Here is a 16,244-nt window from a genome sequence, read left to right on the forward strand (position 1 = left end):
CTGACTGAATCTCCCAGTACAGTGGTGAGTAGCAAAAGTGAAAGTAGGCCTCGTTATCTTGTTCCTGATATTAGGGGGAAAGATTTTCAGTATTTCACCATTGAGTATGATATTATCTATGAATTTTTTTCATAAAAATTCATATCATTTTGATATCATTTTGTTATGATTTATCATTTTGATATAGTTTTCTTCTTTATCTTGAAACACTTTGTCAAAGGCTTTATTTCCATCAATTGAGGTGACCACGTGTGTTTTTTCCATTTGTTCTATTAAAGTGATATATTACATTGATTGACTTTCTTTTGTTGAAACACCCCTGCATTCCTGGGATAAATCACACTTTATCATGATGTATACTTCTTTTGATATGCTTATTAGATTCAGTTTGCTAGTAGTTGATTTTTGCATCTATAGTCATAAGATATATTGGATTATAGTTACTTTCTTTGTGATCTCTTTATCTGGATTTGATGTCAGGGTAACACTGACCTTATAAGAATGAATTATGGAATGTTTCCTCCTCTTATACTTTTTGGAAGACTTGGAGAAGGACTGCTGTTAACTCTTATTTAAATGATCTGTAGAATTCATCAGCGAAGTTTCCTGATCCTGGACTTTTCTTCATTTCACCTATTTTTTGACAATGACTCAGTTGATTTACTTGTTATAAGACTGTTCAGATAGAGTGCTTCATTTCTTAATGTTCGCTTTGGTAATTTCACTTTGGCTTTCTTTGTAGCACTCGTACTGGTTCAAACCAAGCAAACCAAGAATTAAAATTAAAAAAGAAAAAATGAAAGATTCTGGGATAACTCAAAACAAGTATTTTGAGGCTGAACCTACTGGTTTGGTGACAGGTATCAAGATCAAACACTTGTACAAGGTATTGTTTCAAAAGTCTCTTTTTCCTACAAAGACTGAATACTACATACTACTATTAGGATTATTCGTAGCTAGCTATTCCAAGAAATCAAATGAGATGCTTAATAAATAATCATAGTTAATATAGTTTTCATCTGAAGCATTCATAGAACATATAAATATATGTTCTGTATGTGATCTTATTTGCTCTACCCATTGTGCTTATTTTTAATCTCCTCTAATGGATTTGACAGCAAGTGATATTTGAATTTTGTAATAAAATTCTCTAAAGAAAATAAACTTGATAATGCAATAAGAACATTTGGGTGTGTGGTTGGAGAGGATAACATTAAAGGTAGTTAAAGCAAAACCTCTCTGAAGGGATAACCTTTGAACTAGAGAATGAGAAGAGTCAATTATTTGAAAAGCTAAAGGAAAAACACTTAGGAAAGTCACAAATTTGAAAACCCTGAGGTGAGAAAGACTTTCATGTTGAAAGACTGCTGCTCTGAGCCGTGAGCTCTGCCGGGATTCATGACCTCCAGAGAGAGGATTTTGATCTGGGGTCAGAGATGAGGCTCAATCACTAGGAGCTTTTGTGTAGCAAAGTTTTATTAAAGTATAAAAGTGATAGTAAAACCTTCCAACATAGACATCAGAAGGGGACAGAAAGAGTGCCCCCTTGCTAGTTTTTTAGCAAGGAGTTATATATCTGTTAGCAAGTTGCTAATTAGATAAAAGAAACACCTCAAAACTGAGAGAGCTGCACCTGGCCCCTCTCCCTCAGCATGCATTTTGAGATAGCATTGGCACAAGGTCAGTCATCCCCAGCCATAAAATAGTTGATATGAATCTTGAAGAAAGGCAGATTTCCAAGCAAATACATAGTTTCATTAACAGAGCTTAAGAGAACATTTCCATGAGTAAGACATGCTGGTTTGTAGAGCCATTAGCAGTTCAAGTTTTGAGAAAAAGGTTAGTCTTGGTGGAAATGGATTTGAAGAAAGGCAGATTCCAAGGCAAGTACATAGTTTCATTAAGATAGCTTAAGAAAAACATTTCCATAGAAAAACACATTGGTTAGCTCAAGGTTTGAGAAAAGCTAAGTTCAAGTGGAACCAGGAATTGTCATGACAGCATAGGATTAGGGGGAAAAGTCTGCCACTTGCAGTTATTTCCTCCTGCCTCTTGGGGACCCCTAGTCTTCTTAACTGTTACCCTCTCAATGTGTTTGAGGATCAGAAAAAAAAAAACAAAAACAGTATTTGGAGGCATAGGAATGTTAGTAAATGGCTTCATTGGGAAGTCATTATTTGGCTAGAGGAATATATATATATATTTAAGATCATTTTATCTTTCTGGCTTACTTCACTCTGTATAATGGGCTCCAGCTTCATCCATCTCATTAGGACTGATTCAAATGAATTCTTTTTAACGGCTGAGTAATATTCCATGGTGTATATGTACCACAGCTTCCTTATCCATTCATCTGCTGATGGGCATCTAGGTTGCTTCCATGTCCTGGCTATTTATAAACAGTGCTGCGATGAACATTGGGGTGCACGTGTCTCTTTCAGATCTGGTTTCCTCAGTGTGTATGCCCAGAAGTGGGATTGCTGGGTCATATGGCAGTTCTATTTCCAGTTTTTTAAGAAATCTCCACACTGTTTTCCATAGCGGCTGTACTAGTTTGCATTCCCACCAACAGTGTAAGAAGCTGGAGCCCATTATACAGAGTGAAGTAAGCCAGAAAGATAAAGAACATTACAGCATACTAACACATATATATGGAATTTAGAAAGGTGATAACGATAACCCTATATGCAAAACAGAAAAAGAGACACAGAAATACAGAACAGACTTTTGAACTTTGTGGGAGAATGTGAGGGTGGGATATTTCAAAAGAACAGCATGTATACTATCTATGGTGAAACAGATCACCAGCCCAGGTGGGATGCATGAGACAAGTGCTCCGGCCTGGTGCACTGGGAAGACCCAGAGGAATCGGGTGGAGAGGGAGGTGGGAGGGGGGATCGGGATTGGGAATACATGTAAATCCATGGCTGATTCATATCAATGTATGACAAAACCCACTGGAAAAAAAAATAATAAAAAAAAATAAAAATAAATAAATAAATAAATAAACAGACCCTGTGTACTAACAGAAAAAAAAAAAAAAAAAGATCATTTTGACTACATTGTGGGAAATGGGATGTTGGAAATTGAGGAGTTAAAAAGAAGTGTAGGAAACAAAGACCAATGGTACTTTGCCTAAGAAATAATGATAATTGAACAAAGGTCATAGCAATACATATTAAAAGAAATAGACAAATCCAAGATATTTTCCACAGAGTGGAGACTATTGGGGAATAAGTGGGCACTGAAGGAGAAGAAGGAAACTAGATAACAAACTATTAATAGGGCAATTAAATGTTAAATAACATAGACCTTTGCTGTTCTTACCAAGTTATAGTAGATTTTCTTAAATGTTTCTCCACTTGCTGTATTTTCTCAGATCAGTTTCTGGAAGCTTTAAGTGGTTGTTTTTTGTTTGTTTGTTTGTTTGTTTTTCAGCTCTGAACTTCTTTTATTATTATTATTTTTTAACTGAAGGATAATTGCTTATAGAATTTTATAGTTTTCTGTCAAACCTCAACATGAAACATGTTTTTTTAATTTTTATCAGAATTTCTTGTTCCACTGTGGAGTGGGTCTATGGAGCTCTTCATGCTTACTTCCCAGAAATGAATCTTTTTATGTCTTTTTTAATGGGTTCAATTTTCTTAAGTTTTGTTTATAGTCTTTTTAATTAGGTTTTTTTATGATAGATATTGGTCTCTTTTCATTTGTTGTAAGGTATTTTCTCATTTTGATACCAGGATAATGATAGCTTCATATAGTGAGTTGGGAAGTATTTCCTCTTTTTCAATTTTCCAGAAGAGATTTTGTACATGTATTATTTTGTATCTAATTACTTGGGGAATTTTCCTGAGATTTTTTTTGTAATTAATTTCTAATTTAACTCTGATTATGGTCAAAGAAAGACACTTGTATGACTTCAGTTCTTTTAAATGTATTGATTCTTATTTGTTTCAGTCAATCATCTGTCTAAATAAATTTTATAAGTACTTGAAAATAATGTGTAATCTGCTGCTGTTAAGTGAATTGATACAAAAATGTCAATTAAGACAAGTTAGTTGTTAGCTCTTCAAGTATTCTATATCCTTACTGATTCTACATATTCTGACAATTATTAAGAGGAAAGGATCAAAGTCTTTGAAAATAACTGCATTTTTCTATTTCTCTTTGTAGTTCTATTGATTGTTGCCTCATGTATTTTGAATTCTGTTATTGGGTATATAAACATTCAGTAATATTATGTCTTCTTGTAAATTGAAATATTTAGTAATATTATGTCTTCTTGACTGCAGCACACCAGCCTGCCCTGCCCATCACCAACTCCCGGAGCTTGCTAAATAAACATTTAGTAATATTATGTCTTCTTGAAACATTTAGTAATATTATGATCTCTTTATGATTATAAAGTGACATTCTTATCTTTGGCAATATTTTTCTCTCTTAAATCTACTCTAATTGTTGTTTATGTAGCCACACCACTTACCTTTTATGATTATTATTGGATTCTGTTTTACTATAATAACACTAAGACTTTCAGGTTATTGGTTTTAATTTGCAAATTAAAATATTTTCTGAATGTCTGTATAATTTATTGTATTTGAAAAGAACAGCATCGTCTAGGCCATATCCATGTGTTTTTAAAACCAAACTGTTGAGGTTTGATTAACATCCAAAACGCTAATTATCCCACTTAAACGTTGCCTGATTAACATATGTGTATACTATGGGGGCTTCCCAGGTGACATCAGAGGTAAAGAACCCACCTGCCAATACAAGAGACATGAGATGCGCATTCGATCCCTGACTTGGGATGATCCCCTTGAGGAGGGCATAGCGACTCACTCCAGTATTCTTGCCTGGAAAATCCCATGGACAGAGGAGCCTAGCTGCTTCAGTCCGTGAGGTCACAAAGAGTCAGACACAACTGAAGTGACTTAGCACACATGTATAAATGTACATGTCAGTTCAGTTCAGTTCAGTCCCTCAGTCTTGTCCAACTCTTTGCGACCCCATGGACTGCAGCACACCAGGCTTCCCTGTCCATCACCAACTCCCAGAGCTTGCTAAAACTCATGTCCATCAAGTCGGTGATGCTATCCAACCATTTCATCCTCTGTTGTCCTCTTCTCCTCCTGCCTTCAATCTTTCCCAGCATCAGAGTCTTTTCCAGTGAGTGAGTTCTTCGCATCAGGCAGCCAAAGTATTGGAGTTTCAGCTTCAGCATCAGTCCTTCCAATGAATATTCAGGACTGATTTCCTTAAGGATTGACTGGTTTGATCTCCTTGTAGTCCAAGGGACTCTCAAAAGTCTTCTCCAACACCACAGTTCAAAAGCTTCAATTCTTGGGTACTCAACTTTCTTTATAGTCCAACTCTCACATCTATACACGACTACTGGAAAAACCATAGCTTTGACTAGATGGACCTTTGTTGGCAAAGTAATGTCTTTACTTTTTAATATGCTGTCTAGGTTGGTCACAGTTTTTCTTCCAAGGAGCAAGCTTCATTTAATTTCATGGTTTCAGTCACCATCTGCAGTGACTTTGGAGCCCCCAAAAATAAAGTCTCTCACTGTTTCCATTGTTTCCCTATCTATTTGCCATGACATGATGGGACCAGATGCCATGGTCTTTGTTTTTTAAATGTTGAGTTTTAAGCCAGATTTTTCACTCACCTCTTTCATTTCCATAAAGAGGCTCTTTAGTTTCTCTTCACTTTCTGCCATAAAAGTGCTGTCATCTACATATATGAGGTTATTGATATTTCTCCTGGTAATCTTGATTCCAGTTTGTGCTTCATCCAGCCTGGCATTTCACATGATGTACTCTGCATATAAGTTAAATCAGCAGGGTGTCAATATACAGTCTTGATGTAGTCGTCTCCCAATTTGGAACCAATTGATTGTTCCATGTCCGGTTCTAACTGTTGCTTCTTGACCTGCATACAGGTTTCTCAGGAGGCAGGTAAGGTGGTCTGGTATTCCCATCGGTTGAAGAATTTTCCACATTTTGTTGTGATCTACACAATCTAAGGCTTTGGCATAATCAATAAAGCAGGAGTAGATGTTTTCCTGGTATTCTCTTGCTTTTTTGATGATCCAGTGGATGTTGGAAATTTGATTTCTGGTTCCTCTGCCTTTTGTAAATCCAGCTTGAACATCTGGAAATTCACGGTTCATGTACTGTTGAAGCCTGGCTTAGAGAATTTTGAGCATTACTTTGCTAGCATGTGAATGAATGTAATTGTGCGATAGTTTGAAAAGTCTTTGGCATAGCCTTTCTTTGGGATTGGAATGAAAACTGACCTTTTCCAGTCCTGTGACCACTGCTGAGTTTTGCAAATTTGCTGGCACATGGAGTGCAGCACTTTCACAGCATCATCTTTTAGGGTTTGAAATCCTAAAACAACAATCCTTCCAATGAATATTCAGAGTTGACTTCCTTTACAATTGACTGGTTTGATCTCCTTGCTGCCCAAGGGACTCTCAAGAACTTTCTCCAGCACCACATTTCAAAAGCATCAATTCTTCAGTGCTCAGCCTTCTTTGTGGCTTAACTCTCACATCCGTATATGACTATTAGAAAAACCATAGCTTTGACTATACAAGACTTTGTGGCAAAGTGATGTCTGTGCTTTTTATTATGCTATCTAGATTTGTCATAGCTTTTCTTCCAAAAAGCAAGCATCTTTTAGTTTCGTGGCTGCAGTCATTGTCCACAGGGATTTTGGAGCCCAAGAAAATAAAGCCTGTCACTGTTTCCACTTCTATTTGCCATGAAATGATGGGACTGGATGCCATGGTCTTAGTTTGTTGAATGTTGAGTATTTAGCAGCTTTTTCACTCTCCTCTTTCACCTTCACCAAGAGATTCTAGTTCCTCTTCACTTTCTGCCATTAGTGTGGTATCATCTGCATATCTGAGGTTGTTGATATTTCTCCAGCAGTCTTGACTCCAGCTTGTGTTTCATCCAGTCCAGCATTTCACATGATGTACTCTGCATATAAGTTAAATAAGCAGAGCAACAATATACGGCTTTGATGTACTCCTTTCCCAATTTTGAACCAGTCCGTTGTTCCATGTCCGGTTCTAACTGTTGCTTCTTGACCTGGATACAGGTTTCTCAGGAGACAGGTAAGGTGATCTGGTAGTCCCATCTCTTGAAGAATTTTCCAAAGTTTGTTGTGATCCACACAGTCAAAGGCTTTAGTGTAGTCAATGAAGCAGAAGTAGATGTTTTTTCTGGAATTCTCTTGTTTCTTCTATAATCCAGCAGATGTTGACAATTTGATCTCTGGTTCCTCTGCCTTTTCTAAACCCAACTTGTACATCAGGAAGTTCTCAGTTCATATACTGTTGAAGCCTAGCTTGAAGGATTCTGAGCATTATCTTGCTAGCATGTGAAATGAGTGCATTTGTGTGGTAGTTTGAACATGATTTGACATTGCCCTTCTTTGGGATTAAAATGAAAACCATCCTTTTCCAGTCCTGAGGCCAATTCTGAGTTTTCCAAATTTGCTGGCATACTGAGGGTGGCACTTTGACAGCATCTTTTAGGATTTGAAATAGCTCAGCTGTAATTCCATCACCTCTGTTAGCTTTATTTGTAATGATGCTCTCTAAGGCCCTCTTGACTTTGCACTCCAAGATGTCTGGTTCTAGGTGAGTGATCACACCATTGTGGTTATATGGGTCATTAAGATGTTTTTTGTATAGTTCTGTGTATTCTTGCCACCTCTTAATATCTTCTGCTTCTGTTAGGTCCATACCATTTCTGTCCTTTATTGTGTCCATCTGTGCATGAAATGTTCCCTTGGTATCTCTGATTTTCTTGAACTGGAGGATAATTGCGCTACAATATTGTGTTGGTTTTTGCCATACATCAACCTCTTCTATGTGGATATTTTTCAGAAGTAAATACTGTAGTACTACACAGTCTATGGTTGGTTGAATCAGTCAATATGCAGGAAGTACAGATATGGAAGACCAACTATAAATTATATGTGAATTAACCCCCACATTGTCCAAAAGTCAACTATAGTGGGAATTTTCAAAAGACCCTTCTGAAAGGTTGTCAAGCATGTTTTATAAAGGATCAAATAAATATTTTAGGCTCCATGATCCACATAGAGTGTCTGTCACGTATTCTTTTTGTATTTTTTACCAAGTCTTTAAAAGTATAAAAAGCTGTTCCTAGTTTTTTTGCCATACAAAAATAGATAATGGGCCATATTTGAGCTGCTGTTTGGAATCTTAAGAATTTCTGGACATGCTTTTGAAGTGAAGTGAAAGTTGCTCAGTCATGTCTGACTCTTTGTGATCCCTTGGACTATACAGTCCATGGAATTCTCCAAGCCAGAATACTGGAGTGGGTAGCCTTTCCCTTCTCCAGGGGATCTTCCCAACTCAAGGATTGAACCCAGGTCTTCCGCATTGCAGACAGTTTCTTTACCAGCTGAGCCATCAGGCTTTTATCAATAACTAAACTTCTGGCTGAAATCATGGCATCAACTTTTCCAATCATTGGTGGCAGTTTCTGTGAGTTTTCCTAGATCCTGCTACAGTTTAATAAACCCACAATTACAATATGATATTCTTTATACATAAAATATAAAGAAGTCTCCATTTTCCTTACCAAGTATAAATAGATATACATGCCACCAAGACTTCATATTTATTTTGACTAGTATACAAACTCAATGCACCTACATGTATTGTTCCTTGTTCACAGTATCATCTTCTTTATACAATGTGAGTTTGATGATATGATGTTTCTTCTAAGGATAGGATGTAAGTGTCTTTCATAAGTGATAAGTGATAAATATCAAGTTATTCTTTTCTTTATTCCACAGGAATTAGGTGACAAAGTAGTAATAAACAATATGTCTTTGAATTTATATAAGGGGCAGATCACTATTCTCCTAGGACAAAATGGGACAGGAAAAACCACAGCCTTGTCTATTCTCACAGGTATGTATTTGGCTCTATCCAAAGCAGCAGTCAGGTTCCTTCTAAACTATAAATCAGTCAACAACTTTTAGTGTTAAAGTATGTTGTCATTTCAGTGTTGTAGTTATTATTACAGTTTTAATTATTTAAAATGAAGATGCTCACATGATATAATACATTAATTTAACCAGTTAAAAATGTGCCTGCTCTTTTTATAGGAATAGATATCACAGTGGTGATTTCAAAGTTGTTACATTCAGTTTTATACTCTGGTAGAGATACAGACAAAAATGTGAAACATACAACACACCATAAATGAAAAGGAAGATGTAGAATCCAAAAGAATGACACCTAACCTGTTTTGGGCATGATGAATAGGATAGTGACATCAATATGAGGCAAATAGGAGATATAAAGAGCTATGATGGAAAGTAAAGAAGAACATTATATAAGCAAAGACTAGAAAACTGAAGAGCAGGGAACAGACACATGACTAGACTATGAAAGGAATGTAAATATTGGCAAAAGATGAAGATGGATGAATAATCAAAAGGTCAAATCATAAAAGAATTGGGGGAAGCCATGCATTAAAGTTTAGAATTTATTCTGAGAGCAATGAAAAGTCATAAAAGGATATTTTATGAAGGTTTATACTTTAGAAATATTGCATTCACTAAAAAGAAAGAATGGATAAAGAATACTAGGGACCATTAGAACAATGAACTGTATATTGAGTATATGTCCTAGAGGCTAGAGTAGGGCTGAGCCCAATACTCAAGATAAAAACAGCCTCTGTTTGTTACAAAAGTGATGCCAAAACTAACAGGAGGGGCAGACACTACTCATATTCTCTGCTGTTTTGTGTACTTGAACTGACTCCCTCTATGTCTGTTAAAACTTTTCTTAAAAGAATGACTGCCTAGCTAACACAAGGTCATGATTCAAGTTATCATTACCTTCATTATAATATTAATTTATGCATAATATATGTAGTTAATATGCTTTATATAATTTGTCCTGTAATACATGCCATGCTTTATTTTTCTTTTATTGTGGTTAGAACATTTTTTTTTTACAAAATATTATTTTAGTTTCAGTCATATGACATAGTGATTTATTTTTCCACAAACTGTGAAAAATTCTTAAAGAGATGGGACTACCAGACCACCATACCTGCCTCCTGAGAAACCTGTATCCAGGTCAAGAAGCAGTAGTTCAAACTGTACATGGAACAACCGACTGGTTCCAAATTGGGAAAGCAGTACATCAAGGCTGTATATTGTCACCCTGCTTATTTAACTTATATGCAGAGTACATCATGAGAAATGCTGGGCTGGAGGAAGCACAAGCTGGAATCAAGATTGCCGGGAGAAATATCAGTAACCTCAGATATGCAGATGACACCACCCATATGGCAGAAAGAGAAGAGGAATTAAGGAGCCACGTGATGAAGGTGAAAGAGGAGAGTGAAAAAACTGGCTTGAAACTCAACATTCAAATAACTGAGGTTGTTATAGAAACCGTGACGAAGGAAAGAGACAAGTGGCATTCAAAGATGCAGAACAGCAGGGTTTATTCAGCAGTGGTGCCGGCTCTGTGGGGTCGCCTCCAAAGGCTGAGCACCCAGGCTGTGTTCTGGGTATCTTTTATACATCATAAGCTTCCCACTCAAACAGCTCAGATCTCTCCCCTCCCCAGGTGGTCCAAGTTCCCACGGATATAAGGAGCAAGCTGTTAACACAAAATAACGGAAGGGAAAGCAAAAGGTTGTTACTTAATTGGGGGCTTTATCTTGCTCCCATCTCATGCCCATCTCTTGATGTTTAGGGTGCATCTGCAGCCATCACAGAACACCATCTTCTGGCCCCTGCTGGTATCCCTTTAAAAGCAGCAACTGGATGGCCATCCTCCATTCGACAGCTGTCTCTGTGAAACCTGTTACAACTCTGATTAGGAGGGGTATGAAACCGGGAAGGAGCAGACATCCAGAGAGTATGACTACGACCATCCCAATCATTTTTTAAGCCAACCTAGTGAGGGAGCCTGGTGGGCTGCCAGGCTCTATGGGGTCTATGGGGTCGCACAGAGTTGGACACGACTGAAGTGACTTAGCAGCAGCAGCAGCTAAGAGAACCATCCTCCAAAGAGGCCTTTCACTCTGAGGGCTCTAATTTTTCCCTTCCAGTGATTTTCCCTTCCCTAGTGCATGGGGAAGCTGAACTATAACATGCAGCCAGTTGGTATATATAGTAAGTGAATCCTCGGACCCATTTCCTTTCATGGTAGAAAGATTCCATACATTCAGAACAATCATCCTGACTCTCAGATGAGGAGGGGATTTTACAACTTAACAGAACTATAAGGCAAAAATATGCTGTTTTCATATTTAAGCTGATCACAGTAGGAGGAGATGCCCAAAAACAAGAACTATGAAGAAGTAGGCAAAGCAGAGGGAAAGTTTTAGGATACAAGTCTACTCTTGGGGAAAAACAGAGTAAAGCCCAATTCTGAATAAGATGAATAGGGGGAGTCCCAGTCCAATTAATAATCAATATGGCCTTTTGTCCATCCTGTTCGTTCCTCAAGCTTCAGCCTTGTGTTGACTGACCAGCTTCTGATGTGGCCAGATCAGGGCTTCAGGGTTGTTGTTTCCTTCTTCACAAAGTCAGGCACAGGGATTGCTCTAGACTGTGGGCCATTTCCCACTTCTCTCAGCTAGCAGACAGACTTGCAGGTTTGACTCTGGAGTAATGGATCCAAGTTGTCTATTCCTGCACCTTGAGAGCAGTGGGAGGAGTTAAGATTACAGAATAGGGCCCTTTCCACATGGGTTTTAAAGGCTCTATTTTCCAATCCTTTACCCATACTTGATCTCCTGGTTGGTGGGGATGTACTGTTATGCCTAATTATATGGATATTATATCAATTTTCCATTCATGTATTTGAGAGATTGTGTATCCTAACCCTTGTAGCTGCCTATATAAGTCCAAGTTCCCCAGTTCTCTGGTGTACCCCCTTAAGTTGACTAGTGAGAGTGGCCGTCCATACAGGATTTCAAATGGTGAAAACCCTATCCCTGCCTGGGCTGAACACCTCACCTTTAAGAGGGCCACAGGTAACATGTCTACTGTAAGCTGGTCAACATGTCAACATGTAAGCTGGTCTCCTGGCAGTTTTGCTAGGGTTTGTTTGAGAGTTTGATTCATGCTTTCCACTTTCCCTGAGCTCTGGGGATGGTAGGCAGTATGCAGTTTCCACTGGATTTTCAAAGCCTTTGCCACCTGTTGAACTGTCTCAGCTACAAATGCTGGTCCATTGTCCGACCCTGTGATCAGAGACATTCCATATCTGAGGACAATGTCTTTCAGGAGTGTCTTGGTTACTTCTCTAGCTTTTTCAGTTTGGGTAGGAAAGGCTTTCCCACCCAGCCTGAAAAGGTGCAGATAAAAACTAAAAGGTATCTAAATCCTCAACTTGGGGTGATATCAGTGAAATCTACTTCCATATCCTCAGAGGGGGATAGTCCACAATGTTGTGCCCCTGCTGGCCTACTCGGCCCCTGGCAGGCATTATTTTGTAAGCTGGTTACACATTGCTGGGAGACAGAAGAACAGTGTGGGGAGGTGAGCACTGAGATAGTACCAGCCTAGCAAAGTCTCTAAGGTGACCTTGCCTATATGAATCAGTTTATGTTGCTGGTGGACCAGCTTGTAGGCTAGCTGTTCTGCAACATAGACTTGGTGGTCCTGTGTGATCCACCATTCCATCTTGGCCTTGGTTCCCCCTTCCTTTTTTATCCATTTTTCCTCCTCAGGAGAGTACCTAGGGGCAACTCGTATCTTCAGGGCCAGCAGGACGTTCGGTTTGTCTGGCGGCTGTCCCCAGGCAGCCTCCTTGGTGTCTGCATCAGCGTGGCGGTTCCCTTTGGCCACCGGGTCACCTCCCTTCTGGTGGCCTTCGCAGTGGACAACTGCCACTTCTTTTGGTTCTCATACTACTTCCAGAAGCTTCAGGATTTTTGGTTTGGTTTTTAATCCCTTTTCCTTCTGCTCTAAGGAGTCCTCTTTCCTTGGATAAGGCTCCTTGGACATGTAGAGTGGACATGTAGAGTAACACAAGCATACCACAAGTCAGTATAGATGTTGACTCCCTGGTCTCAGCTGAGTTACAGTGCCCTGATTAATGCCCATAACTCTGCTCTCTGCACTGACCATCCTTGAGGAAGCACCTCTGCTTCTGCCACTTCAGAATCAGACACCACAGCATACCCAGCCATCCTGTCCCCATTTTCCATGAAGCTGCTACCATCAGTCTATAGGACCAGGTCTGGGTTGTTGAGTGTCTTGTCAGTCAGGTCTGGTCTACTAGGAAATACTTCATCTAGCATTTCCAAGCAGTCATGGTCCAAGGGTCCTGCTTCATCTGGTAGGAAGGCAGCTGGGTTTAGAGTCCGTACAACTTCCAGTTTTACCCACGAATTTTCACATAGTAACCCTTGATACTGAGTCATCTGTGCATGCATGAGCCAATGGTGGCCTCTGCTATATCCATCAGGGTTACAACTGAATGTGGGACTTTAACATTTAGGTTTTGTTAAACCTAACGTTTATCTGTCAACCTCCCTCACTAGCAAGGTAGTGGCTGCTGGTGCTTGGAGGCAGGGTGGCCATTCGGCCACAACCGAATTGATCTGTTTAGACAAGTAGGCCACCAGCCTTTGCCAGGGTCCGAATTCTTGGGTCAAGACTCCCAAGTCCATTTTGTTCTTGTTATGAACAGAGATTGAACTCTGGTTACATCAGGAAGCTTTCAGAGATTTTTGCCTTAACTGTTTGAAATGCCACCTCTTGGCTTGGTCCCCATTCAAGGGGAGCCTTTTCCTCCCCTTTCAGAGCTTGATATAGGCGCCTGACCAGGTCTGAAAATCCAGGAATCCATATCCTGCAGAATCCTGCTGCTCCCAACAACTTGTGGATCTGCCGGCAAGTGGTAGGGGTAGGGATGGCGCAAACTGCTTCTTTCAGTTTCGAGCATTCGCCGGCCCCACGTGATGTTGAAACCTAGATATTTGACTCATCTTTTACAGATTTGTGCCTTTTTCTTTGATACCTGGTGCCCAGCTTCCATTAACAAGGAGAGGGGAGCCTTTGTTCCTTCTAAGCATCAAGCCTGTGTTGTACTGGCCAGCAGAAGGTCATCGACGTATTGCAACAGGGCACAGTGTAATTTATCCAAGTCGGCGGCCAAAGCTTCGCTGAAGAGAGTAGGGGAGTTCTTGAGCCCCTGAGGAAGCCTCGTCCAAGTGAGCTGTTCCTTGTTTCCCCGTGTGTGGTTTTTCCCATTCAAAGGCAAATAGTGGTTGGCTGACAGGTGCAACCCAGAGGCGGAAGAAGGCATCTTTCAAGTTCAAGCAAGTAAACCATTCGGCTCTGGAAGGGATCAGTCCTAGTAGAGTGCACAGAGCAGACACTGCCAGGTGCAGACTAGCTGTTGGCTTGATTACAGCTCTCAAATCCTGAACCGGATGGTAGTCACGCGTCCCTATCTTCTTCACGGGTAGTAATGGGGTGTTCCAGGGTGATTGGCATTTCATCAGAAGTCCGTGTTGGAGTAGTCTGTCTGAATGAGCCTGGATTCCCAATCAGGCCTCCCAGGGCATTGGATACTGTCACAGTTTTACAGGCTGAACTCCCAGTTTCAGATAAATCAGGATAGGAGCATAGTGTTTTGCCAGACCTAGAGGATTTTTCTTGGCCCAAAGTAGTGGGTACTCAGTCTCTAATTCAGGAGGAATGGTCCTTTCTTCTGGAGGGGAAGAGGTGCCATTCTTCTTCTCTCCTTACAGCCAGAGTCATAATCAAGGAGGAGGGCAGTCCTGCTAGCTTTAGCTGAGTTGACCTGTCAACAGAAAAGGAAATCTGGGCCCCCATCTTAACAAGCAGGTCTCTTCCCATCAAGGGAATAGGACAGTTGGGCAGGTATAAAGATTCATGCACTACCTCATGGTCACCCAGTCGGCATAGTCGAGGGTTGCAAAACGGCCTATGGGTCTGGGCACCTGCGGCCCTGATGATGGTAGTTTCTTTTCCCAGGAAGGGGCCTATCTACTGGGTGACCACTGAATGTTCAGTGCCTGTATCCACCATAAAGTTCGTTGGATGGCCCCCTACTTTAATTCTGATCATGGGCTCTTGGGGGAACAGTTGAAGAGAGCCCAGTCCCCTGTACTCGGATTCTGCTCCAGCTAGCCCAATCAGATTAGTGCTGGGTGGCTCAGGTTGATATCGGCTTGGGGGGCCGGCAGCTTTGGTTTTCTTTTCAGGGCAACTGGGGCACTCACTTTTCCAGTGTTGCTTTTCCTTGGAATAGGCACACTGATCTTGGCTGAGGGGAACTCTCCTTTTTGGATCTGGACCTCTTGCCTTATGGGGTGGTCCTGCCAGGGGGTGCAGGCTTTGACAGGGCACCTGCCAAGAGTGTCTTGCTTCATCTTCTTTTCTGCTTCTCAGCATGCTGTTTGGTCACAATTGACAAAGACTTTGATGGCTATTTCTAGCAGTTCTGTAGCATTTTGACCTGCAAACCCTTCTAACTCTGTAATTTTTTTCAGATGTCCAATTGGGCCAGTCCCACAAAGACTGCATTTATCATCCACTGATTTTCAGGGGCTTCAGGAACAAAGGGATGAAGACCCAAAAGACCTCACACAGCCTTTCATAGAAAGCGGCTGGGCTTTCACCTGGCTTTTGCAGCACCTCAGTAATCTTAGCCATGTTAGTAGGCTTCTTAGCCCCAGCTTTTACCCTCTGTAGGAGGGCCTGTCGATACGTCTCCAACTGGTTTCTTACCCTCTCAGTGTTGGGGTACCAGGGAGGCTCTTCCTTCAGGAAGTTCTCCCGAGCCCAGTTGTCCATGTCTAACCGACCCCCTGGGGCATTGGCCTGGAGCCATTTTCTTACTCGTTGGTGCTCCTCTGTATTGAATAGGGTGAGGAGAAGCTGCTGGCAGTCTACGCAGGTTGTGCGGTGGGTCTGGAAGATGGATTCTAAAAGATCAACCATTGCTTGGGGCTTTTCAGAGTACAAGGAGGTGTGATGTTTCCATTTAAGGAGATCAGTCATGGAAAAAGGCTGGTATTAAAAAAAATGGGTCCTCCCTCATGTAGGGCCCATCGGCGGCAAAGTGCTGCAGCCCTTGAGTCTCTCATAAGGACATATGTAGTGCTGCTAAGGTAGACTGGAGGCATCTACCCATTGGTTTTGGAGTGGCATGTCATGGGGACACAGTGGCTTCA

The 16,244-nt window shown here is 40.5% G+C and overlaps 1 protein-coding gene across 1 annotated transcript in view; it reads left to right on the top strand.

The window, feature by feature from the left end:
• LOC122433545 (phospholipid-transporting ATPase ABCA3-like) overlaps positions 1-16,244 on the top strand; it is a 224,824-nt gene that overhangs the window by 59,930 nt on the left and 148,650 nt on the right. The window contains exons 10-11 of the mRNA XM_043456582.1: positions 743-886; positions 8,854-9,000. Coding sequence (XP_043312517.1) covers positions 743-886; positions 8,854-9,000 — 291 coding nt within the window. The remainder of the gene's footprint in view (positions 1-742; positions 887-8,853; positions 9,001-16,244) is intronic.

This window comes from Cervus canadensis, chromosome 32, assembly GCF_019320065.1.
Source record: "Cervus canadensis isolate Bull #8, Minnesota chromosome 32, ASM1932006v1, whole genome shotgun sequence".
NCBI lineage: Eukaryota > Metazoa > Chordata > Mammalia > Artiodactyla > Cervidae > Cervus > Cervus canadensis.